Source organism: Lepidochelys kempii, chromosome 3 (genome assembly GCF_965140285.1).
Source record: "Lepidochelys kempii isolate rLepKem1 chromosome 3, rLepKem1.hap1, whole genome shotgun sequence".
Taxonomy (NCBI): Eukaryota; Metazoa; Chordata; order Testudines; family Cheloniidae; genus Lepidochelys; species Lepidochelys kempii.
Window position 1 is genome coordinate 191,652,155 of NC_136382.1, and position 24,179 is coordinate 191,676,333.

Here is a 24,179-nt window from a genome sequence, read left to right on the forward strand (position 1 = left end):
GGTAGCAGTAGATTTTACATTTAAAAAAATCAAATTAGTTTAAATTAAAACAAAGTTAACTTTAGGAGAGTGTACTACTAAACCTGCAGAAGCCTGAAGGATTAGTTATGCTATGCAGCAGATCTTATCATCCATCAGAGACTGCCTCATCCAAACACGATAAACAGAGTACTGGACAGCCAAGTGGGATATCTGGAGTATTTTTAATGCTTAATCTTGACTGTTCATACTAGAAAAGAAATTACTACAGGAATTTCTAGGCTTATTCACTATTTGGAAGCTGTAGCATGTTCTTACTGTTCATTTTCATTTGCTGTTGTGTATGGAGTTGCATTTTCTTTGGTGCTGTTAGAAAGAGAAGGCCAATAATTAGTATCTCCCCCTTCCTCTCTTTCTTGCTGCTGAAACACCTTGTTCACGTCTGACCAGGTGCTTCTAATGTGCTCATCAGCAAGTTCCAACAAAATTATGCAATACAATTAATTAGACCGAATGATTATTCTCCAGCCTTTCCTTATGTTATCACACGGAAGTGGAAGTTTATTTAATTAATTATTGTGATTGTATTAATTTTCTTCAGGGAAGTAGTGCCAACACTTCAATCTCATATTCCAGATTCTCTTTGTATGCATCTGTTTCCAGCTGCCACGTTAACTTCTTGGTTTTGCTATACTGTAATAGTGTGCAAGTATTCTGTGAAGTGCTCCTTGATCTCAATCTTCTATTGAAAATCGAACTTTGCTGCTAAATAAATTCCCCCCAGGCCTGCTTTTCCTCTGAATGGATACATGAGCAGCATGTTTGTCCTTCATACTTAATCCAGTCATGTATACTTTAGTTTAAGTGCCATAACTTCATTAGAATCAGTGTTCACTGATTGTTGTTCTAACTCAATAAACTAATGTCATTACAGGAATTAAATTTGTATACTGATCATTTTCATTCTAAAATATTATTTAATTGTCCCCAAATATTACCATTATTTAGCACACAAGACATTATTCCAGAAAACCATTTGTAAGCTACATTATTAACACACAAAAATAAAAAACATTTTTGCACTCATATTGCACTTTCCATCCTGTAATCACTGGGCAGCAGGATATGGAGTGACCTGGCCCCAACCCACTCGGCTCGTGCTGGGGGGCGATTTCCCCCTGCCCCCCAAGCCAGCTCCTGCCCCCCACAGACCTTTGGCGCAGCCCCCCTTTGCCCCCCTGCGGAGACCTGAGGACACACACACCGCCACAGGGGGGCTGCATAGGGCACCACAATGTCTAGGGTCGGCCCTGCCCATTTGTAAGAAAACTGACGCTCAGTGAAGTTAAATGACATGACCAAGCGAAGCTGGGAATAGAATCCAAAAGTTCTGATCTCCAGTTCTGTGCTTTACCTACAAGACTGTCCTCCGCTTAAAGTACAGCGTTTTAGATTAACCTTTGATATTGTGATTTTAAAAAAAATATGGTCATATTAATTCAAAAAATAATCAGATTGTTAAAATATAGATGTGTTTAATTGTAAAATTCAAGGGATATTAATTATCAGGTAATATTAAAAAAACTTACTGAAATGATCTGGTGATCCAAGAGTTGAAAAAACACATGTCAAAAACTGAAGACGCACTTGAACTTCTGCACTGTGGCTGTACCTACATGTGAATATTTTTTTTTAAATAAAACATATTTTTAATTCATTTGCAAATGTTTAATTACTTATATCAATCCTTCTCCATCCCTACACACACAAACTTGAGCAAACATAAGAACATAATTTCTCATTAATTTTTTAAAACTACTTTCAAAACTTCAAACTAAGTTCAAAAAGTAATGTAAACCCCACTCATACAGATTGTAAAACAATACAAAATAATAGGAAAAAGAGAACAGGGGGGCAATAGGTGAGTTTTGTGTGTACTTTATGCACCTTTAGTAGGAGCTGTATCTGCTCAGCACCATGCAGAATGGCGCCTTCACTAAGTTTCTAATACACCTGCAAAATGCTCAGAAATGTCTGAGCTTCCAATCATTGCATAAAGATGAATTACTCTTCTTTCAGCAATCTTTGCAAGTGCTGCCTAGAAATTTAAACTATATTCCCCACCTATTATGAGATGCAGGTTTAATGAACGTAAATTAGAAGAATGGAACAATATATGACCTAATTTTCAACAATGAACTATTTCAGATAAAAAGCTAAATTTTCAGTCAGCTTCAAACCAGCCTTTAAAATTGTAACTAATCGCACAGATCTCTAACTATGGGATTTGCATGTGCAGATGAAGGTTTTTGTGAAGCTGAAAATTAGACCCTAATTGAAAGCTAAACTTTTCAAATGTGGATGCCTAAAGTTAGGCACCTATATCAATATATAGATACATAAATAAAAGTGACCTGATTTTCATAGATGCAGAACTTGTGAGTTGCAAGTGCTCAGCACTGCTATAAATTAGGCAACTGGGTTTAAACTGGGTTTAAACTGGGTTTAAAAATAGACGTAGGTACCTAATGTTAGGCACCCAGGTTAGAAAATGGGCACTAAAGTTTTAGCACTTGAAGCTAACTGTACTGTCTTAATGAGATTTTATAGCAGAAGGAAAATTAGTAGAAACACCTTAAAGGCTTTTAAATAAACTAATTTAGATGCCTTTGATCAATTTCTGTAAAGAAATCTTTACCTTATATCAGTAAATGTAAACATTCAAAGCAATAATGATTAATAAGGATCACTCTTAGAAAGAATTAAAAAGATTAACGTGTTTTTAAAATTAAAGGCAGATATGTAACATGCTAATATGAGACACAAAGGATGATCTTATTAAAATCAGTCTATAAATATCTGGCTGAAGACATAATACGGTTGCAGCAAGTCTTCCTACTGCTCATCTTTCTTGCACCTACTTTTCCCCAACAAGAGTTATTAATTATTATAATAAAAAGAGAATTGTCTCAGAAGAAATTACCATAAGGACAAGAACAGAAAAATTAGTTTAAAATTATATAATTATATTCAATACTCACAAAATCAGATGCATACACTATACTTACAATGCATGTTTATGTCGTCCTTCCCTCACTGCTTGAATGTAGTGTATCAAATTATCAAAAAAGAGTTTCATCATATTAAGTTCTTTTTCTGCCCACCTGTGCAATTTAAAGGGAAAAAATATTTTGCTTAAGTGAGAAATATATTGTAGGAAAATTCATATGCAAATTAACAAAGCTAACAATGCACTTTCCATATGCCTGGAGGTGTGCCTCATCACTTATAGAATCTTGAAAAGTCTCCACAATGTTTCTCTGCTCTGTCTTCTCACCCTTAAGGCTCCATAGTGTGGCCATCATTTTCTGGCCTAGGACTAACAGATGGAACTTCCTTCAGAGCCCATCAACACTGCTCTTTAAGGCTCTGATTCAGCAAAGTATTTAAGTGTCTAACTTTAAGAACATCAATAGCAGTTCCAATGACAAACTATATTTTAGCCAAATATTTATAGACCAATTTTAAGATCTTCAATGGGACTACTCACATGCTTAAAAGTTAGTATGTGTTTATGTACTTTGCTGAATAAAGGTCTAAATGGCTACAGGAGTTGCTGATGAGTGACATAATGCACTACCCTTCAAAAAAACCCAGGTGTGCTTCCTCTGCAGCACTCAAAACTTCTGCCAGTTCAGGGACCAAAAACTGAACCTGATTTTCCCCCAAGGCAGAACAGCGCTACACAGCCTCGACTTTTCATCAGGAACTAAAGACATCAAACTCATTTCATATAGGCCACCAGATGGTAATACTTTGAGTAATAATCAGTCTGAGACTTGGACCAGATTTGAATGTGTTATCTAGATGTGAAAGGCTCTTTATCCTATCAACAGCCCTTTGGCAATCATCACTTTCCTTTTTTTGGGGGGTGTAGGTGAGAGAAGGTACTTTTACTTACATTGTTATCCAATGTGTATCATAACTGCTCCCAAATTGCTGAAAGGTACCAAATAACTTTGGAAGAAGACGAAGTGAAACTACTACAGATCTAAAGGGAGGAAAAAAGAAATAACTGGAATATGATTTTGTAAATTAAAATCACTGACAGTATTTAAAGTTATTGTCAAGGGTGCATGCGCTTCACTGACAAATTCACTTTCAATTGAAAGTATTGGGCAGATTTGGGTGAAGTCCACCTTTGTATGTACCCCTCTCATGAACACAATTTGGAGTGTGAATATTATAAATATTTATATATAATAATACTTTACGTACAATATTGCTCTCAAGTATAAAATAAAATAGTATTCACTTTGTTCATTCTAGAAGTCTGATATTTCAAAAGATTATGCCAAATACACATTCATTAATATATTGGATTATCATGCTGAGAGGATATATATTTTCTTTTGAAATTTCAGCAAAATAGGTCCAGTTTTAAGCACACGAAATGTATGTAAATAGAATTAGATCTGCCCCAAACTGCCAATATAGTAACATTAGATATGTATATGTAGGTTGTGGGTGCACACCTGAGGAGCAGGCAAAAAACAAGGCTAATTGCTGAAAACTTCAACAACCCAAGAAGTGCCCCAATGGCCTAATGTTGCACACTGCTGTTTGGTGTGCTGAATTATATTTCATTTTTAAAAACAATTATAAGAGGTTTATATAATGCGTCTAATACTAAAAAAAAACAGTTCCTAATAAAAATGGTAACAGAACATAACAGGGAAGTGATTGCAGCCATTGTTTCCCTACAGCTTGGTCACCTATTTCACCTGAATTAGTTTTTATTTATGCTGAGCTTCAGACAGTAGAATATAAATCAATAATGTGCTAGACTTACATGCCTAGGACATACAGCACCACTGCAGATCCCTAGTTGGGGCAAGGAATGGCCCAGAGGATCTCCATTTACATACTGAAGCTAAAATAATTCTCCATTTAAGCATCTTATCTTTGCAGTGGATCTGCTTGAAGAATTTAGCTCTAAGACTGAAATCACCAACCCTTAACTGGTTTGTTAAGGGCCCTAGATAGTCAGATCTATGGCTGTGTTTGTGTCATAACCACATCTGTCATGACAAATACTATGCACCATAAATCATGGTGTTAGTAAATCAGTTAGCCCACTATGAGCAAGATTCCGCTATGAAGTTTTATCAGTTTGGTTCTGGATTAGCATATTGGAGATTAACCTGTTTCTTTAAGTAGTTTAAACTATTAATTATTACAAAGCTATTTGAAATAATTTTTATTACAAAATAAAAGTTATTTTGCACAAAATAATGTGAGCCTGAACTTCATAATGTCTCCCAGGACAAGCAACCAGCCTTAGTCACCCTCATGAAAAATCCAGTTTCAGAAACTCAATTAGACCAGGGTTTTGACCAAATTGGAATGAGACGTGGTCCAAAAAGTGCTAAATGTTTCTTCTGAGTTACAGGCATGCAGGTTCTCTCTCAAAATTATGAAGAGGACTGAAGTCTAAAAAGATTTGTTGGCACTGCGAAGGTCTAAATCTCTTCTATGTTAGCCATAGTTAAAAGCACCAAAGGTTTATTAAGATAACTCTGCAGTCAGCAAACTTGTCCTGCCTCAGTAAACACAGGCTGTGTGCTTCATCTTCTTCTGGTTTGCTTAAGTGGGTCTAGGTCTTCTAAGTGTGCATATATAACTCCCACGAAAGTTAACCAAATTTACTAATATCCCCTGAGGCGAAAATAAGCATATAAGAATGTAACTAAATATATACACACATATCAATTTAAGGAAGATGTATAAAAAAGAGGAAGTTATTTACTGTAACTGGAGCTTCTTCGAGATATGTGGTCTCTATCTGGATTCCAAACAGAGGTGCGCATGCGTGCCATGCACCAGAGCCAGACCTGTTCATAGTACTATCGATTCACCCACACGTGTCATGCGTCAGGCACAGAGGTGCGGCCGAGGCTTTAAGAAGCTGCGCGGGTCGACGCTGATCCACTTCCCTCTTACCCAGCAACAGAGGAGCCCGGTACAGAGGGGAAGGAGGGTGGGATTGGAATCCAGATAGGGACCACACTTCTTGAAGAACCTCCAGTTACAGCAAAGTAGTCTTCACTTCAAGTGCTGGTCCCTATGTGGATTCCAAAGGCAGAAGAGTAGTGAGCAGTGGTCAGGAAAGAGGGGGATGTGAGGACTATAAGAAAGACCAAGTCTGTATGACATCGTGACTGACTGCAGCATCCATCGTTGTGGAGGGAGCAATGGCATAATGAGTGGAAAAAGTGTGGATGGAGGACCAAGTGGCAGCTTGACATATGCCTTGCCATGGAATGTCCACGAGGAAGGCGGACATGGCAGTGTCAGCCCATGTGGAGTGGACCATGATTCCTAGTAGGAGCAGAGTGCCCGATAGGTCATTACTGGTCTCCATGCAGCGAGACATCCACTTGGAGAGACGTTGCAAAGAGAGGGCAGAGCTGCGGCGACACTCCACGATGGCGACAGAGACCGAGGGGGTTGGGCGGAAGGCACGGGTGTGATGGATTTAAAAGGTTAGCATCCGACAAACATCAAGGGAGTGGCAGCAGCGTTCCATGGGCAAGGCGTGGGATTTGGAGTAGAAGACTGGGAGGCGTATACTTTGGTTGAGGTGGAAAGAGGAAGCCACAATGAGCAGAAACATGGGGTGTAGACATAAGGAGACTTTGTCCTTACGGAAGATGGTGAATAGGGGTGGGGGTCCATCATAATGGTTGTCAGTTCACTGACATGGCATGCAGAGGTGATTGCCATCAAGATGATGACCTTCATGGAGCGGTGGGTGAGGGAGCAGGTGGTAAGGAGTTTGAAATGGGATTTGGTGAGGGTCAAGAGGACGAAATTGAGCTCCCAAGGTGGGGCGGGCTATTGTACAGGGGAAAAACATTGAGGAAGCCCCAGAGGAAGCAGGAATTTGTTGGGTGAGTAAAGATGGAGAAGCTATCCATGGGTGGGAGGAAGGCACTGAGTACAGCTAGGTGAACACGGACAGAGGAGTGTGCTAGGCACAATTGGCGGAGATGGAGGAGGTAGTCCAGGAGAGTAGAAATGGAGACAAACTCTGCTGGGCTGTGGTGGTGGCATGCCCAGGCAGTGAAGCAATGCCACTTAGCAATGAAACAGATGTGAGTGGTTTGGAGCCTGCTCTTAGTGAGGATGTTACGGACGGGCACAGAGTAGGCCTGGTCTACACGTGATCCCCAACCAAATACCAGGCTGTAAGGTGAGGAGAACATGGATTGGGGTTTGCAGTTGTCTGCAGACTTGCATCAGGAGATTCAGGATTGCGGGGTGAGCAGAGAGGCAGAGAAGGTTGCTGTACCACTATTGGCGAAGTCAGGAGAGAGCTACAAGGATTACCATTGCCCAGTCCCAGTGTACCTTGTTTAAGACCTGGGGGAGAATGGGAGCAGGCGGGAAGGCGTAGAGAAGATCCGAAGTCCAGGGAATGAGAAGGGCATCACCCCAGAGCCCGGCCCAGCCCCACACCCCTTTAGGAGTAGAACAGTGGAACCCTTGCAATTTATTGGTGTTGCGAGGAGATTCTAGCACAGCGTGCCTGTAGCAGAGAGAAGACTCACCGGCATGGCTCCTCCTGCTGGTCGACTGGGAATTAGCTCTTTTCCAGCCTCTGAGTGCCCTCTGCTGGCCAGTGTCTCGCCTGCCTGTTGATGTATATGATTGCTGTCATGTTGTCTGACAGTATTTGAACGCGGGGGGAGCAGAAGCAGGGTAGAAAGGCTTGACAGGCAAGGCGGACTGCTTGGAGCTCTCGTGGGGGAGGGATAGCTCAGTGGTTTGAGCATTGGCCTGCTAAACCCAGGGTTGTGAGTTCAATCCTTGAGGGTGCCATTTAGGGATCTGGGGCAAAAATTAGGGATTGGTCCTGCTTTGAGCAGGGGGTTGGACTAGATGACCTCCTGAGGTCCCTTCCAACCCTGATATTCTATGATGTTGATGGGCATCTGCGCTTTTCGTGGTGACCAAAGGCCCAGTGCTGTGCAGTCGCCAAGATGGGCGGCCCAGCCCACCAATGTAGCATCTGTGATAAGGGTGGTGGTGGGTGTGGGGGGTGTAAACAGTAGCCTGCTAGGACTGTGGATGGGTTGCACCACCAGCCAGGGGAAGCTAACAGAAGGGGGGAGGACGAGCAATTCGTTTAGTCAGTCTGACTGCGAATCTTAGACAGTACGGAGCCAATGTTGAAGGAAATGCATATAGAGGCAGGCACATGGTGTAATAGCAGTGCAAGCCGCCATGTGGCCCAGAAGGGAGAGTCACTGACGGATGTGTATGTGCAGACGGAGTCAGAGCATCACAATAAGGGAAATGAGGGTGACGAAGCAGTCCTTGGGAAGAAAGGCATGGGTCGCAACAGAGTCCAGCTGTGCCCCTATAAAAGTAAGCGTGCGGGTAGGGACAAGGATCAACTTTTCCTTGTTGATGCAATATCCAAATTGTGGAGGAGGGTGCATAGAATCAATATGGTGGTAAGGAGGTGGAAGCGAGAAGGTGCTACGAGAAGCCAGTTGTCCAGGTAAGGAAAAAGGGTATGGCCCTGTTGGCACATGTTGGCAGCCACAATCACGAAGACCTTTGTGAAGAGGTGGGGGGGGGTTGGTGGTAGCAATCCCTAAGGGAAGGATGCACAATTGATAATGGGCACCGCCCATTATGAAGTGAAGGAATTTGCAGTGAGTGGGGTGGAGGTCTGTGAAAGTATGCATCTTTCATACCGAGAGCTGCGAACCAAGCTCCATGGGAAAGGGAGGGGATGATGAGGGGAAAGGTGACCAACCGTAATCGAAAGCTGTGAATAAACTTGTTCAGGGATCAGAGGACAGGATGGGGCAAAGATCATTCCCTTCCTTTGGAATGAGGAAACAGTGGAAATAGAAGCCACGGCTGTGATAGCATCATGGAACAGGTTCTATGGCACCCTTGTAGAGGGGCATTGTGGAGAAAATGGTCTTGTGAAAGGACCGGAGGGTGGCCAGAAGGGAAGGAAAGGAATGGAATTCGATGAGGTAGCACTGATGGATGATGTCCAGCACCCAACAGTCGGAAGTGATTTCCGGGCAAAGAGGGCAAGACGACTTGTGGCGAGACAGAAGGGTCCAGGGAGGGTACGCAGGTCTCGAGGGTTGTTTCGATGGTCAGTGAAAGGTAGAGGTGGAGGAAGAGGAATGTCGGGGTTGTTGAGAGCGAGGGCAAGGTGAGTCAAATGGGGGTATGGTTGGTAAGTGGTCCATGGGCAAGGGCGGAGGGGTGGACGTTGTTGTCAGTGGGTGGAGGCTGGAATATCGATGCCCAGGGAGCGAAGTGTAGCTCACATGTCCTAAAGGGAGTGAAAGGACTCATCCGTTTTGTCACTGAATAATTTATTATCGAAAGGAAGGTCTTAGAGGGTCATCTGGACCTCTTTAGGGAAGCCGCTAGACTGGAGCCAAAAGTCGCAGTGGAGGACTACGCCAGATGCCAAGGAGCAAGATGCAGTGTCTACCCCACCCTGGAGCATGACCTTGGCTACCAGTCTGCCCTCATCTGGAATCCTGCTGGCGGTCTAGTGGAAGAGAATCTTGGATGTCTGCCAGTTTGGAGTACGACAGAAAGTTGTATTTGGCAAGAATAGCCTGGTAGCTGGTGACGCAGAACTGTAACACTGTTCATGAATAAACCTTGCGACCCATCAAGTCTAGTTTCTTGACAGCACAGTCAGGGAGGTGCATTTGAAATGTTGCTGATGGGCATATTCAGTGGTGGCTTTGACCACCAGGGAGTTAGGTGGTAGGTGGGTAAAAAGAAAGTCGGTGCCCTTAGAGGGAATGAAATACCAGCATTCTGCCCTTTTTGGTGTAGGAGCACAGGATGCTGGCATGTGCCACACAGCCTGCGACAGTTGTAATATGATGGTATGGATGGCTAAGGCCATACGAGAGGATCTGGGTGGTTGAAGCATGTCCAGGAATTGGTCCTTGGAGTCCTAAACACCTTCCACCAGGAGACTGAGAGAGGTAACCATGTGATGGAGCAGGGACAGGTTCTGTCCCTGGTCATCTGGTTGTGAGAGGGAAGGTGGAATAAGGGCGTCATCCAGTGATGACCAAGTGCCTGAAGGGATGGGTGGTTCCGACGGTGCAGCTGGGGCCAATGGTGCCGACGGAGAGGGAGCAACCAGGGGTTCTTCCTGGAGAGTGGCAGTATGGGCAGAAGATGAACAGCACAGGTGATACATACTGCAATGATGGTAGGGGTCCAACGACGGCCAGTTAGGCCAGGAGTAGGGGTCACCATGCAGCAGCAGTATCTGTGGGTGTTGAAACCATGGGTCAGCCACAGGACCACAGTCCAAGGGTCCAGATTGTAGGAACAGGCTGGGGAAAGGTCCATGTCCGGGTCGGAAGACAAGGAGGGAAAGGAGGAGCCATCGGCACCGGCGAGACCCACAGTGCCAGGCGTGGAGCAGGAGGGCGGTCAACAATCAAGTGGGGCTCGTCTGTCACCAGAGAATGATGGAGGACAAGGATTTCATTGGCCGGAGAAGGGAGCCTGGAGACGGGCGGAGGTCTGGAGTGTGGTGGAGTACTCGCAAAGGGCAACATAAGCGCTGTCGACAATGTCGGACGCAATAAACGGCCCCAAGTAGGTGGAACCAGGTGTGTCAAGCCCGAGGGTCCCATTAGACTTGATGGTGCTGGGAATGAAATAGAAGGTCCCAGTGTTGGGATGGAAGGCGGGGCCAATGGCGAGTGATGGCATTTGGAGCAGAGCTCCTTGTGCACTCTCTTCAGGGCTGAAGTAGAAGTTGAACCTTCTGCTGTGACGCGTGATTTCTCATCTGACTCATCATGGCTCTGGGAGGTAACGCTGCGTTTTGAGGCAGTCCTCATTAGGGAGCCACCTTTGTGCCTGTACTTGTGCACGCAGTGGGGCTTAGGCGGATGTGACGGTGCCGTCGGTGCCACATGAGGGACCTGATGAGGTGCTCACCGCCAGTGATGGGCACCGCTCCAGTGGTTGCATCAGAGCCGGGTCCGGTTGCGCATGTGGACCCACTGCCCCCTCCATTAAAAAATTACAGAGACAAAGTTCATGAGCTGCTCGGGTCAAACAGCAATGAACGGCAGATGGAGCAGCGGGAAACTACTTGGGCTTCACCCAGGCAGTATAGGCAATGGATGTGTTCATCGCTCACTGTAAAGGCGTGAGGGCACGAGGCACAATTTTTGAAGCCGGTTGGATGGAACATAGAACCGGAGCTGGAAGGGAGGAGTCCCCAGGAGGGGAAGTCTAAAGAGAGAACCTAACTAGCTACAATGAATAACGGACAACTAACTAGATAAGAAAACTATATACAATGAAAGTTTAGAACGCAGTACTTTTAGGTGGCTAAGAGCATAGAGGAATTGGGGTTCAGACTCTGGCCATGTGGCGGTAGGAGGAAACTGGAGCAGCCTCTTAAAGCCTCGGACATACCACGTGCCCGACGCATGATGCATGCGTGGGTCAACAGGCACTGCTATGAACACTTCCAGCTCCGGTGCATGGCACACATGCTCACCTGCATTTGGAATCCACACAGGGACCAGCACTCGAAAAACAGTTACCTACCACTTCCATAATTGTTGTTCTTTGAGATATATTGTACATGTCCATTCCACTTTAGGCATCCGTGTGTCGGTGCACCAGAGCCAGAGAATTTTTTCCCATAGCAGTACCCTTCAGGGCAGCACATGTGCCTTCCACAACCTCACAGAATCAAGGGATCAGAGAAATGTAGGGTTTGAAGGGACCTTCAGAAGTCATCAATTCCAGCCTCCTGTGCTGTGGCAGGACCGAGTAAACCTAGACCACGCCGATAGGTGTTTGTCCAACTTGTTTTTTAAAACTTCCAATGATGGGGATTCCACAACCTCCTTTGGAAGCATATTCTAAAGCTTAACTGTTCTTAGAAAGCTTTTCCTAATATCTAACCTAAATCTCCCTTCCTGTAGTTTAAGCCCATTACTACTTGTCCTTCCTTCAGTGGACATGGAGAACAACTGATCTCTCTCCTCTTTATAACAGTGCTTGAAATATTTCAAGGTTTATTAGGTCCCCGCCTCAGTCTTGTCTCAAGACTAAACATGCCCAGTTCTTTATAAACTTTCCGGGGAAGCCAGGTTTTCTGAATCTTATTTTTGTTGCTCTCCTCTGGACTATCTCCTATTCATCCACCTTTTTTCCTAATGTGTAGCACCAAGAGTTGGATGTAAAACTCCACCTGAGGCATCACCAGTGCCAAGTACAGTGGAATAATTACCACCCACGTCATACATTAGACACCCCTGTTAGTACACCCCAGAATAATATTAGCCTTTTTTGCAGCTGCATCACATTGTTGACTCAAATGCAATTTATGATCCACTATAACCCTCAGATCCTTTTCAGGAGCACTGTCACCTATCCAGTTATTCCCGATTTTGTAGTTGTGCATTTGATTTTTCCTTCCTTGCACTTGTCTTTACTGAATTTCATCTTGTTTAATACAGACCAATTCTCCAATTTGTCACGGGCATTTTGATTTCTAATACTGTCCTCCAAAGTGTTTGTGACCCCTCCCAATTTGGGGTCATCTGCAAATTTTATAAGCATACCTCCAACTCCAGTATCCAAGTCATTAATGAAAATATTGAATAACAAGACCCAGGACAGACCCCTGCCAGATTCCACTAGATATGCCCTCCCACTCTGACAGAAAACCATTGATAACAACTCTTGAGTATGGTCTTTCAACCAGTTGTGCACTCACCTTATAGCAATTTCATCTAGATCACATTTTCCTAGTTTCCCTGTGTCAAAAGCCTTACTAAAAATCAAGAAATATCAGATCTACTGCTTCCCGCCCGCCCCCATCCACTAGGCAAGAAAAAGGAAATTAGGCTGGTTTGGCATGTGCTGTTCTTGACAAATCCATGCTAGCTATTCCTTACAACCCTAGTATCCTCCAGGTGCTTACAAGTTGTTTAATCATTTGTTTCAGTATCTTTCTAGGTATTGAAGTTAGGCTGACTGGCCTATAATTCCCTGGATCGTCTTTGTTCTCCTTTTAAAACACAGGTACTACGTTTGCCCTTCTCCAGTTTTCTGGGACCTCACATGATCTCCAGGAGTTCCTAAAGAAAATTGTTAATGATTCCAAGATTGCTTTAGCTCAGCAGTTCTCAACCTGTGGATCAGGACCCCAAAGTGAGTCATGGCCCCATTTTAATGGGTTCGCCAGGGCTGGCTTAGACTTGCTGGGACCCAGGGCCGAAGCCCAAGCCTCACCATCCAAGCCCAAAACCTGAGGGTTTCAGCCCTGCATGTTGGGACTCAAGTTACAGGTCCTGGGCTTCAGCTTTGCTTACCCCCCGACCTCCCGCCCCGACAGTGGGGCTTGGGTGGGCTCAGGCTTCCACTCCCCATCCTGGGGTCGTGTAGTAATTTTTATTGTCAGAAGGGGGTCGCAATGCAATGAAGTTTGAGAACCCCTGCTTTAGCTAGTTCCTTAAGTACCCTAGGATGAATTTCATCAGGCCCTGCTGACCTGAACGCACATATCTAAACTAACTTATCTAAACATTCTTTAACCTGTTATTTCCTTATTCTGGTTTGTGTTCCTTCCCCCTTGTTGTTAGTATTGCATTGAGTATATGGTCATCACTAACCTTTTAATAAAGACTGAAGCAAAACATAAACTGAACACCTGTGTTAGTGAGAGGGAAGCAGGAAGTGAGTCATCCTACATGAGCAATGAATCTGGTACTGACAAACACAGGAGGTCCCATGCTGCTGTGTATGCTGCAGGTGTGGTTGGTACCAACAAAGCTGTATACGAAGTTGGTGCTGCAGACGAAGTCGGCTATCTTGACAGTATCTGAGTTGATGACTCAAAAGAACCCAAGTGTGGTACTGGGGACAATCTTGCAAAGGCTGCCCTAACCTCGGTACTTGACTTCTCATGGTGGGCCAATGGGGACTGAGCCCTTGAAGAAAAAGCAGGATTGCCTGCTCCTTGCAGGGCCCCAGAGGGGGAAAGCAATATCTTCTATCAGACACCCTTCAATATTGGGTGCCACTAAGTCTGGCAGTGTGCTGAGAAAGGGTGTGGAATCCGAGTCTCCACATACCAAAAGGCTTAATACTGAATGGGGGCACAAAGCTGCCTCCATAAGAATGTCTCTGACCCAACTTTTGTATCTTTCTCTGTCTTGGTCCAGAGAGTGAATCCCTTGCAAACAGGGCATTTACACGTAATGTGACCATCACACTGGCACTTTACAGAGCTGGAGTGGGGATTGCTGAACAGTATTTGAAGCCTAGAGACTTCAGCATGTCCCAGTTCAAAGCAATATCAGAAAGGTTCACATCACTCTTCAGATTGATTTTTTTCCCTTTACTTTGATGTTTTACCCATATCAACTTTAACAGGCCTTTGAGTAAGATTAAGAACCTAATATATATTCAGCATGACCATTATAAGGCATATGCTTAAAGAAAGAAATGGCTATTTTGATACATGAACATAGAAACTGATAAATGTAATAATCTGTGATAGCATAAATAATTTCAGTTACCTGTTATTTGCTAAATTTTCCAGGCAGCCTTCAATGAATCTCATTCGGATCTGCCTATCAGTAAACCAGCACACTAAGGAACAGAGCAGCTTCTCTGCTTCATTTATTAACCCCTCAGAGAGATGAATCTACAGAAAGTAAGAGAAAAGATATTGACAAGCATGTATTTATTTTCTTTTGGCAGATATTCTTTTCTGATATTTAACTTACTGCATCTTCATCCTGGACCAGATCCCACAAAAGAGTATTTCCCTTCTTACAAACATTATCCAAGTTAATATCCGTCACTGCGTTGTTGTTGTACTGGTGTTTATGAACGGCTGGCCCTAAGCAAAACACAGGTGCTATTATTGAATATGCACAAAAAAAAATAATTTGAATATTGTGCTTCAATGTATGGCTATTATTAGTTTCAAAAAATCTGTTTAAAAACTCTGTTTATTATTTTGTCAGATTTTCAAATCCAAAAAAAGCATAATTGAAAACTTTCTGCACACATGGAAACACTCAAAAAGAAAACCAAGGCAACATAACCATGCAAGAATGATTAACCAAAGGCTCATAGTTTGCATCTGCTAATGGAAGACATGCTTGCATACACTTCTTTAAAAAAAAAAAAAAAAAAAAAAAAGTCAATCTGTAGACCTGAGGACTGGAGTCTTCATAAACAACCATCTTGGGGAGGACACAAGGAATGTCAAAATTTTCCTCCCTTACATTGTACTGTGATTTTTAAGTGGCCTCTTCCATCCAACAGAGCAACAATAAAAACAGGCATTTAGTTTTCCACTTAAAAATTAATATTTCAATAACAGATTTTTTTAAAAACCACTCTTTTGCATCTAGAATCCATAAGGCACAAACACTTATAGGGGCAGTTTTGCTTCTGAAATTGTGTGGGCACAACTGATACCATTCAGATGTATAAGAAAATAAAATGCAGGCAAAACCAAGTAGATGTTTAAAATACATCTGTCTGCAAACAATTGTATGTATTATGTTGCAATTATTTGCACATGCAAAATTAAAAATACCAAAAAGAAATTAGGTAAAGGTCCTTTTCAAATTCATAATTTGGGTCTTCATAAGGAAAAACAACTGGATAAGATCTCAAGCAGAATGCTAAAAAAGTGATCTACAGTACACTAATTTCTATTTTATCTTGCATAAAAATCATTTGACAAAAGAAATGAAAGAAAACATATATAGAAATATATTTATATAGCATACATGTAAAAAGAAATCCTTTGAAATAATATAGCATCTTCCGAATTGTTAATAGTTTTACACACTTCCTCCATGGGGGGAGGGGAGATTTGTCTGGTGGTTTTGTTTGTTCATTTGCTTTGCTTCTAAAAATTATCTATTTGTTGAAATTACTGGAGAGTTTATTTTTAAAAAGACAAAATTAAAGTTAGAAGTACAGAAAAAGAGTTGGGTTTTTTTCTTACTATTACTAACTCTTACCTTGACTAAGGTGTTCGTGGTAGATAGAAGCAAGGTTAGGAAGGTGCTGTTGAAGATGAGATGTTAGCTCAGCATGTGAATTAATCTGTACAAGTTCTTCTTCACAACCAGACTCTTCACCATCAAAATCAGCCATATTTTTTTCAGATTTTGCACTGACCTGGGAACTACTACAACTGACATCATCTGCACTTAGCATATCATCAACCATGTGTCTATAAAATACAGACAAGCATTAAAATGAATAATTTCAGAAACATGTTTTGTACAATAAAGCTAATTTTATAAATTCCAATTACCATATAATTTCAGAAATAATTTGTCACAACAGATGAAATAATAAATATTTTTACTAGGGTTATCAAGCAATTAAAAAATTAATCGTGATTAATTTTGTGATTAAAAAATTTATCACGATTAATTGCACTGTTAAACAACAATAGAATACCATTTATTTTAAATATTTTTGGATATTTACTACATTTTCAAATATATTAATTTCAATTACAACACAGAATACAAAGAGTACAGTGCTCACTTTACTTTTTATGACAAATATTTGCACTGTAAAAAAAAAAATTATTTTTCAATTCACCTCACACAAGTACTGTAGTGCAATCTCTTTTTCATGAAAGTTGAACTTACAAAGGTAGAGTTATGTACAAAAAACCGGCATTGAAAAATAAAACAAGGTAAAACTTTAGAGCCTACAAGTTCACTCAGTCCTACTTCTTGGTCAGCCAATCACTCAGACAAACAAGGTTGGTTACAGTTTGCAGGAGATAATGCTGCCTGCTTCTTGTTTAAAATGTCACCTGAAAGTGAGAACAGGCATCCTCATGGCACTGCTGTAGCTGATGTTGCAAGATATTTACATGCCAGATGCGCTAATGATTCATATGTCCCTTCATGCTTCAACCACCATTCCAGAGGACATGCTTCCATGCTGATGATGGATTCTGCTTGATAACGATCCAAAGCAGTGCGGACTGACGCATGTTCATTTTCATCATCTGAGTAAGATGCCACCAGCAGAAGACTGATTTTCTTTTTTGGTGGTTTGGGTTCTGTAGTTTCTAAAAGCATGTTCCACACCTCGTCCCTCTCAGATTTTGGATGGCACTTCAGATTCTTAAACCTCGGGTGGAGTGCTGTAGCTATTTTTAGAAATCTCACATCGGTATCTTCTTTGAGTTTTGTCAATTCTGCTGTGAAAGTATTCTTAAAACCAACATGTACTGGGTCATCATCCGAGACTGCTATAACATGAAATATATGGCAGAAAGGGGGTAAAACAGAGCAGGAGACATACAATTCTCTCCACAAGGAGTACACTCACAAATTTAATTGATGCATTATTTTTTTAACAAGCATCATCAGCATGGAAGCATGTCCTCTGGAATGGTGGCCAAAGCATGAAGGGGCATACAAATGTTTAGCATACTTGGCATGTAAATACCTTGCAATGCCAGCTACAACAGTGCCATGCGAACGCCTGTTCTCACTTTCAGGTGACATTGTAAATAAGAAGCAGTCACCAGTATCTCCCATCAATGTAAACAAACTTGTTTGTCTTAGCGATTGGCAGAATAAGAAGTAGGACTGAGTGGACTTGTAGACGCTAAAGTTTTACACTGTTTTATTTTTGAGTGCACTTATGTAACCAAAAAAAAAATCGGCATTTGTAAGTTACATGATAAAGAGACTGCACTTCAGTACTTGTATGAAGTGAATTGAAAAATACTATTTCTTTTGTTTATCATTTTTACAGTACATATATTTATAATAAAAAAGAAGTGAGCACTCTGAGCACTGTGCACTTTGTATTTAATGTTGTAATTGAAATCAATATTGAATATGTAGAAAAACAACCAAAAATATTTAATAAATCTCAATTGGTATTCTATTGTTATAAGTGCAATTAATCACGATTAATTTTTTTGAGTTAATCACGATTAATTTTTTTGAGTTAATCACGTGAGTTACCTGCGATTAATTGACAGCCCTAACTTGTACGTAATGAAGCAATTCAACACAGCACACGAGTCTGTTAAACTTATCTACATGAAGAGATACTTATATACAGATAAACACAGATATGAACCACCTGGCAACATAGTTTATCACTATGGAAATTAGAAAGACAACTAAAAAGCAAATCTTCGGCTTCATTAATGAAAGACGAAGTCACCATGTTGTTATCACTAGCTGAACAATGTAAATTTACCAACAAAAGAATCTTAGTGTTTTCTTCTAGCACATCTTTTCATCCAGTATAAAAACTTTGCAAGCAACTTTAATTAGACAATAAAATAGATTGTTGTGCAACTATTTGTAGGATATTAAAAAAGTAATCATCTGAATGATCCAGGAACATGGAACATCTTCTGAACATGTTTGAAGTGTACATTTAGCAATCACTTTTATTGCTATTGTAAAGGAAATTAAAAGAAGCACAACCAACCTACCCTTCATGATGGTGATGGTGGTGGTGGTGGTGGTGGTGGTGGTGATGATGATGATGCTGTGGCCCAATAAACTGCCGACAGTTAAATAATTCATTTCCAATGGTTTCCCCAAGGAAGTCCCCTGTATGTGTTATACAAGAATCCTGAGACCCTTGTGATATGTGAGCCGGATTCATTTCCCCCGTCATATCATGTTCTGCATCTTCAGTGTGTGAACAGGCATCTAGCATTCTAATTCGACTATCCACTGGAGGCACAGACTCAGTGTTAAAAACATGGTCCTTTCCTGACCCATTGCTTGCACCACTCCTATCTGCTGCCCCTTGTGAATCTCCTAAACAAATGCCTGCTTGTGATTCTATCTTCCTGCTGAGTAACTCCGTGCTCCTACTGTTTTTCTGAGGATTATGACCACTATCTTCCTCTTCTTCCTCATCTTCTTCTTTGAGAGCTTCAATATCTGCAATATCTTCTGATTGCACCTCACTCCCTGGACTTCCTGCAGACTGGCTTGCATGACTGGAATTGGCCTCATTACTGGATCCATCACTGTGGCCACTGCTGCTACCAGGACCACTGCTGCCATCTTCACCACTGTTTGCTGTCTCATCAGAACTTCCTTGCATAGACTCCTATAATGTTACAAAAATTGATTATGTCAAAAATAAATTTTAAAACATATTTATACATATATAAAATCAACATTAACAAAATATTTGTTAGACAAATTCCAAAATTCTTTAATTGTAAGGATATACATCAAATCTACTGTTTTTCATCGATTCTTTAGGAGTTCTTTCGCTGTGCAAGTGCTACAACGTTTGTTCTGACCAAGATTTAGGTACACAAAACATTAAAAAAATCAAATTACCCTATTCATAATAGATCACATACTCTACACACATATATAGTGTGATACCAAAGTTCATTCCCAAGTTCATGCAGTCATTTGCTAAGTTATAGATGATACAAATACACTAAAGTAGAGTTTCACTTAAAAATATTTTATGATGCAGTATTCTTTCACTTTACTGTGTCTGTTTACTTAGGGCTAGACTGGGCCTTGGCCTTAGGTATCCAGGCAGAGTAGTAACTTGAAGCAAGGTTTCCTGACCTCCCGCCACAGACATAAGTAAGTAAAGAATATATGCATGCATACCGTGAATTGTGTTTGTCTCTTAAAACTATCCTAAAGTCTCAGAAAAATTATTCTCATAACTGATTAATAGCAAATCAATAATTAAATACAGAACATCTGTAGTTGTACCTCTGTATCTGAAAGTCGTTGTTGCACAAGTTTGTTTCTGTTGATTAGCTGCTCCTCCATTTCAATGTCACTGCCTCCACTCTGATGGGTGTCACTGTTGTCACTACTTTGAGGACTAGCTGCAGGTGACCCTATTTTAAAAGCATGCTCCCAGTTACAATGTTACTTTCACTAACCTATACGTTAACAGTATTACACATATCTACCTAGTCTCCTTGATCTCAACACCATATTCCTAACAACACCTCAACAGGGGATGTAACTCAAAACGTAAGCTGGACTCATTTAAATACAATATTTTTGAAACGTAGTCAGCATTTTGCTGCAAATCATGAGTTCCAATGTTACTTTTCTAATCTGACAGTGATATCAATTTGTCAGCTTCTATACAAAAAGGAATTTTCTACTGACTTCTCATTAAAATATACTTTAAAAATTGTGCAAACTCATTTCTGATAATACAAAGCCTATTGCTCTAGATGGCATTTGTGCTATCAAAAGATTATAACTTAGGTTGCAGAGTATTTCTAGTACTCAACTTACAAGGCGATGGGGCTGCTCTTCTGAGCTCTTCTTCCTCTGAAGGGAAAGGAAAAAACAGGAGGGAAACATTCTAAGTGACTGAGCTTCTTTGGGTCAGCATATCAGTTGCTTATAGTATATAATTAACAGTGTCAAAGGAAGGAAACCTACAATAAAATAGGTCCACACCACCTTCCAAAGTGGCCGTCCGTAAGTGTCTAGACAAAAAAGCCTAAGAAAAGAGGAGCAGTATGTAATGTCAAGGAATGAAAATTAAGTGAAACATCAGGTAAAGATTTAAAAAACAAAAGAATGCACTACAGCTGTAAACATTCAACAGAATAGGTGCAGTCAGCTGGTGCCCCATGGAAAGGAAAGGAAAGGAAAAAAATGTATACAATAGAGAATGTATAAATAGAGAATGTATAAGCAGAATTGTTTGTGAATGGAAAGGTTTTCAAAGATGTTCATGAAGCTTCAATGTCTCTTTACAGGATATGAGTGGGGATAGATGTAATCTCCTTGTAATCTTCTTTTTTATCCTTTACTTGAAAAGTATGCCTCAATGATACAGCAAGCTCCATTTTACAATTTTACTTTCATATGGTGTCTACTAAAAAACCCTACACATGAGCTTATGGTTCAAAGTTACCAGTTACCACTGATTGATAAAAAAAATCAAAGACTAAACTATATTATCTACTTTGGAACAATACATAAACATTACACTGCAAAATATATACTCACCTTTCTTATTTCCCATGGGTAGATTAGTACTGAGTAAAGATGCAAATGAACTCTGTTTTGATAACTGGGCCTTAGCTGCTAGTGCATTATTCCACAGTGCTTTTATAAGCATTGATGCCAAATATAAGGTCTATAAACAAAACCAGATTATAGTACAATGAAAAAGCAATTGGTTTTCAATGCAAAAGATACACTTATTGCTTCTTCTGCACTCCAATACTATGGAACATGAAAGTAAATAACTCATGAAAACAAGTGAATGTTTTGTTATACAAAATGGAGAAATGTCCAATATTAAACATAAGGAACTTTATCAACTTCTAAATATATACTTTTCTAAAACAGGTAACTATCAAAATTTAAAAGCCAAAAAGGCTATTTTAAGATGCAGCACAAAAATCCTATTTGGTACACTATTGCATATTCCTACATTATAAGAATTATGAAGAGAAATAGACTTTACATGTCCAATGAGCTAATATCATGTATATTTTCTTTTTCTTGTCACAAATGACACTGAAGAAATTAAAACATGTACTATTGTACTTCAGGGTTTGTTTTTTTGTTTTTTTTACCTGTTCAGTATGAGCACTTGGATGAAGAGTTGAGACTAGATTAAGAAGATGTCTAAGCGGGACAGGGTCCAAGTTCTTGATTAATGAAGGAAACAGATCATGTATATAGCGACTACAATGTTTCAGCTACAAAATACAAACAAAAAGACATAAGAGAGAGAAAAATAATGTTTTTGTAAGAGTTATTCAAACATTCATAAAATTGTCTTCATTAAAAAGCTTCTTCACATAAAAATTCTCAGGAAGCTTTATTATTCAAAAACAATTCTGAGCAGTATCAAACCTTCAGTTTTTATTTAACCTAACTTCTCATTTCTAAGCACCTGAACTTTGGTAAAATGAAACACAAAATCGCTGAACTCCTGCTTAGTTTTGAGGCTATAAGAGTTTGGGGGAGGTAAAGAAAATTGTTTAGAACTTATTCTGCATTTTTGATTTAACTATAAATTCAATCAATTAAGTTTTGTGTATAAATTCCCAAGGGACAAAAGAGTATTTACATTTGCGGTGAATACAAATGAAGGCACTAGAAATTAAGACGTAAACTATAAAACAGAATTTATCAAAACTGTTTTTAATTACCACAGAAATAGTAGTGACTGACTTTTTTAATGGAACCTCCTATTGCACCAGAAAGTTACAGCGCTCAACGCAAAACAATGGAAAGTTGACTTCAAAGTGTTGCATGAATATGTTCCCAACTTTCACTTTTGCTTTGAAGGATTAATATATTTTTGTATGGATCAAACACTCAGTAAATAATATACATAATAGTATAATAGGCTCTGGATTTAGGTTAGCAAGTATGTACTTCAAAAATATATAATTTAAAAAAAAACTGACTTTCATTTTACCGTCAGCCTAAAAGAGAAAAAGGAGTAGGGGGTGGTCATTGGTCTGTACAGGGGTCACGTGGGAATAAAATGGTGCAAATTTTCTACACAAGGGTGAATTTCATCCATTGAGCGTAAAAGTCAAGATGTACAATTTAAGAAAAAGAGATTTATGTCACAATTTAGAGTATGAAGAAGGAGGGACAAGAGATGTTTTAGCTCTCAACTTCTCTAATGACGTTTTTATAAAATTATTGCTTTTCTAAAAAAATAAATCATTACAGCCATCAAATAAATAAAGGTATCAAAATAAGAGTAGGATCCAGTTTTCCCTTGAGACATAATTTCACTATTTTCAGATACATTGAATAAGACTGACATTTTTCTCATCAGCACCTAACTGAAATTAGTTTGCGTATTTTATTGTATGAGATTTCTAAAATGTATATGACTGGAATTGAAGAATAGTTAAAAAACTATCTGTCCTTGACAAAAACTAGTATCAAATCGATATGCACTCCTTTTCAACTTTGTGCCCCAGTCCTGCAATCGCTTAAGCATATACATAACGATTCACATGCATAGTCACATTGACGCCAATGGAACAACTCATATGTATAAAATTATGCATGTTCTTCTGTGTCTGCAAGATCAGAACCTTAGTTAATAACAAAACAGATCTTTAACAGGTGCCTTTTGACCTTTTTTTGTCTTTATCTTCTTACCACCATCATCCAATTGTTGTTGAAATCTCCATTCCAAAATAGTTTGGCTAGATCCAAAAGTTGCTTGACTATTCAAAAACGTACTTACTACCTTTTCCAGTTTGAAAACTTCTTGCTCCAAAAGCAAAAGTTGCCTCTTCCAAATTTAGGAACATTTTTGTTTCACCAGTCTAAATAGCTGCACAGTCCAAGTAATATTGTGTGTCTTCTTCCTCTTTCCATTGGTCTGTCTAAGCAGAATACAGGTGGGAAAAGCTAATCTTCTAAACCAATGGCTCTCAACCTTTTTGGGTTCAGGACCCATCTGTAAACATTTATGGCCTGTTGAGACCCAGTAAATAGTCTGGGGGTTGAGGCCCTGGGATAGTTTTGGTTGGATCCTGCCTGGTACTCACCCCACAGTGGCAGTTCCTGAAGCTCTTATGCTGTGAGGCTGGCTGGGTTTGGCTCTCCATTCTAGGCACTGCAACCTTTGTGGTTGCAGCGCCACTCAGGTTTGGCCCCATGTCCCTGACTGAACCAAATACGTGAGAGTGGAGTTGTGACCTGGCTCATGGGGTTGCAGTACCTCTCATTCAAATTTGGCCTACCAGGACTCTCATTATCATGACGGCTGGGCCAAACGTGAGTGGTGCTGGAACCTCAAGAGGTTGCACCGCCCAGTGCCTGGAGCAGGAAGGCGAGACCAGCCATCCCTGTGGAACAGGAGCTGCCACACAACCCTTTGAAACATTCTGGTGACTGAATTTTGGGTCCCGACCCACAGGTGGAGAAACCCTGTTCTAAACTCTTTTCAGGGAAGCAATTTAGACCTGCTAGGTTCTTACAGCAAAAAGGAATCTTTTTGAGCACAAAGCAAAGAAAGAATTAAGTCTCATATCTGGAGTATACTATTGTTAAGGAAAGTTTCTTTTATATTTAGTGAGCACTGATAACAAACATCAAATTTAAACTTGAAAAAAGTTT

General features: G+C 40.5%; 1 protein-coding gene across 12 annotated transcripts in view; it reads right to left on the reverse strand.

Moving 5' to 3' along the window:
* The window catches only part of USP34 (ubiquitin specific peptidase 34), a 266,169-nt gene that overhangs the window by 166,085 nt on the left and 75,905 nt on the right, over positions 1 to 24,179 (reverse strand). For 8 of the 12 annotated variants that reach the window (XM_073339384.2, XM_073339386.2, XM_073339378.2 and 5 more), the window contains 12 exons: positions 21,656 to 21,781; positions 21,081 to 21,210; positions 20,355 to 20,390; positions 19,812 to 19,942; positions 18,545 to 19,176; positions 16,077 to 16,291; positions 14,820 to 14,935; positions 14,610 to 14,737; positions 3,941 to 4,030; positions 3,048 to 3,143; positions 1,569 to 1,651; positions 298 to 345 (listed from right to left, as the gene is read on the reverse strand). In XM_073339384.2, the coding sequence (XP_073195485.1) occupies positions 298 to 345; positions 1,569 to 1,651; positions 3,048 to 3,143; positions 3,941 to 4,030; positions 14,610 to 14,737; positions 14,820 to 14,935; positions 16,077 to 16,291; positions 18,545 to 19,176; positions 19,812 to 19,942; positions 20,355 to 20,390; positions 21,081 to 21,210; positions 21,656 to 21,781 (1,831 nt within the window). The remainder of the gene's footprint in view (positions 1 to 297; positions 346 to 1,568; positions 1,652 to 3,047; positions 3,144 to 3,940; positions 4,031 to 14,609; positions 14,738 to 14,819; positions 14,936 to 16,076; positions 16,292 to 18,544; positions 19,177 to 19,811; positions 19,943 to 20,354; positions 20,391 to 21,080; positions 21,211 to 21,655; positions 21,782 to 24,179) is intronic. The other 4 variants (XM_073339383.2, XM_073339380.2, XM_073339385.2 and 1 more) reach the window with 3 other exon arrangements.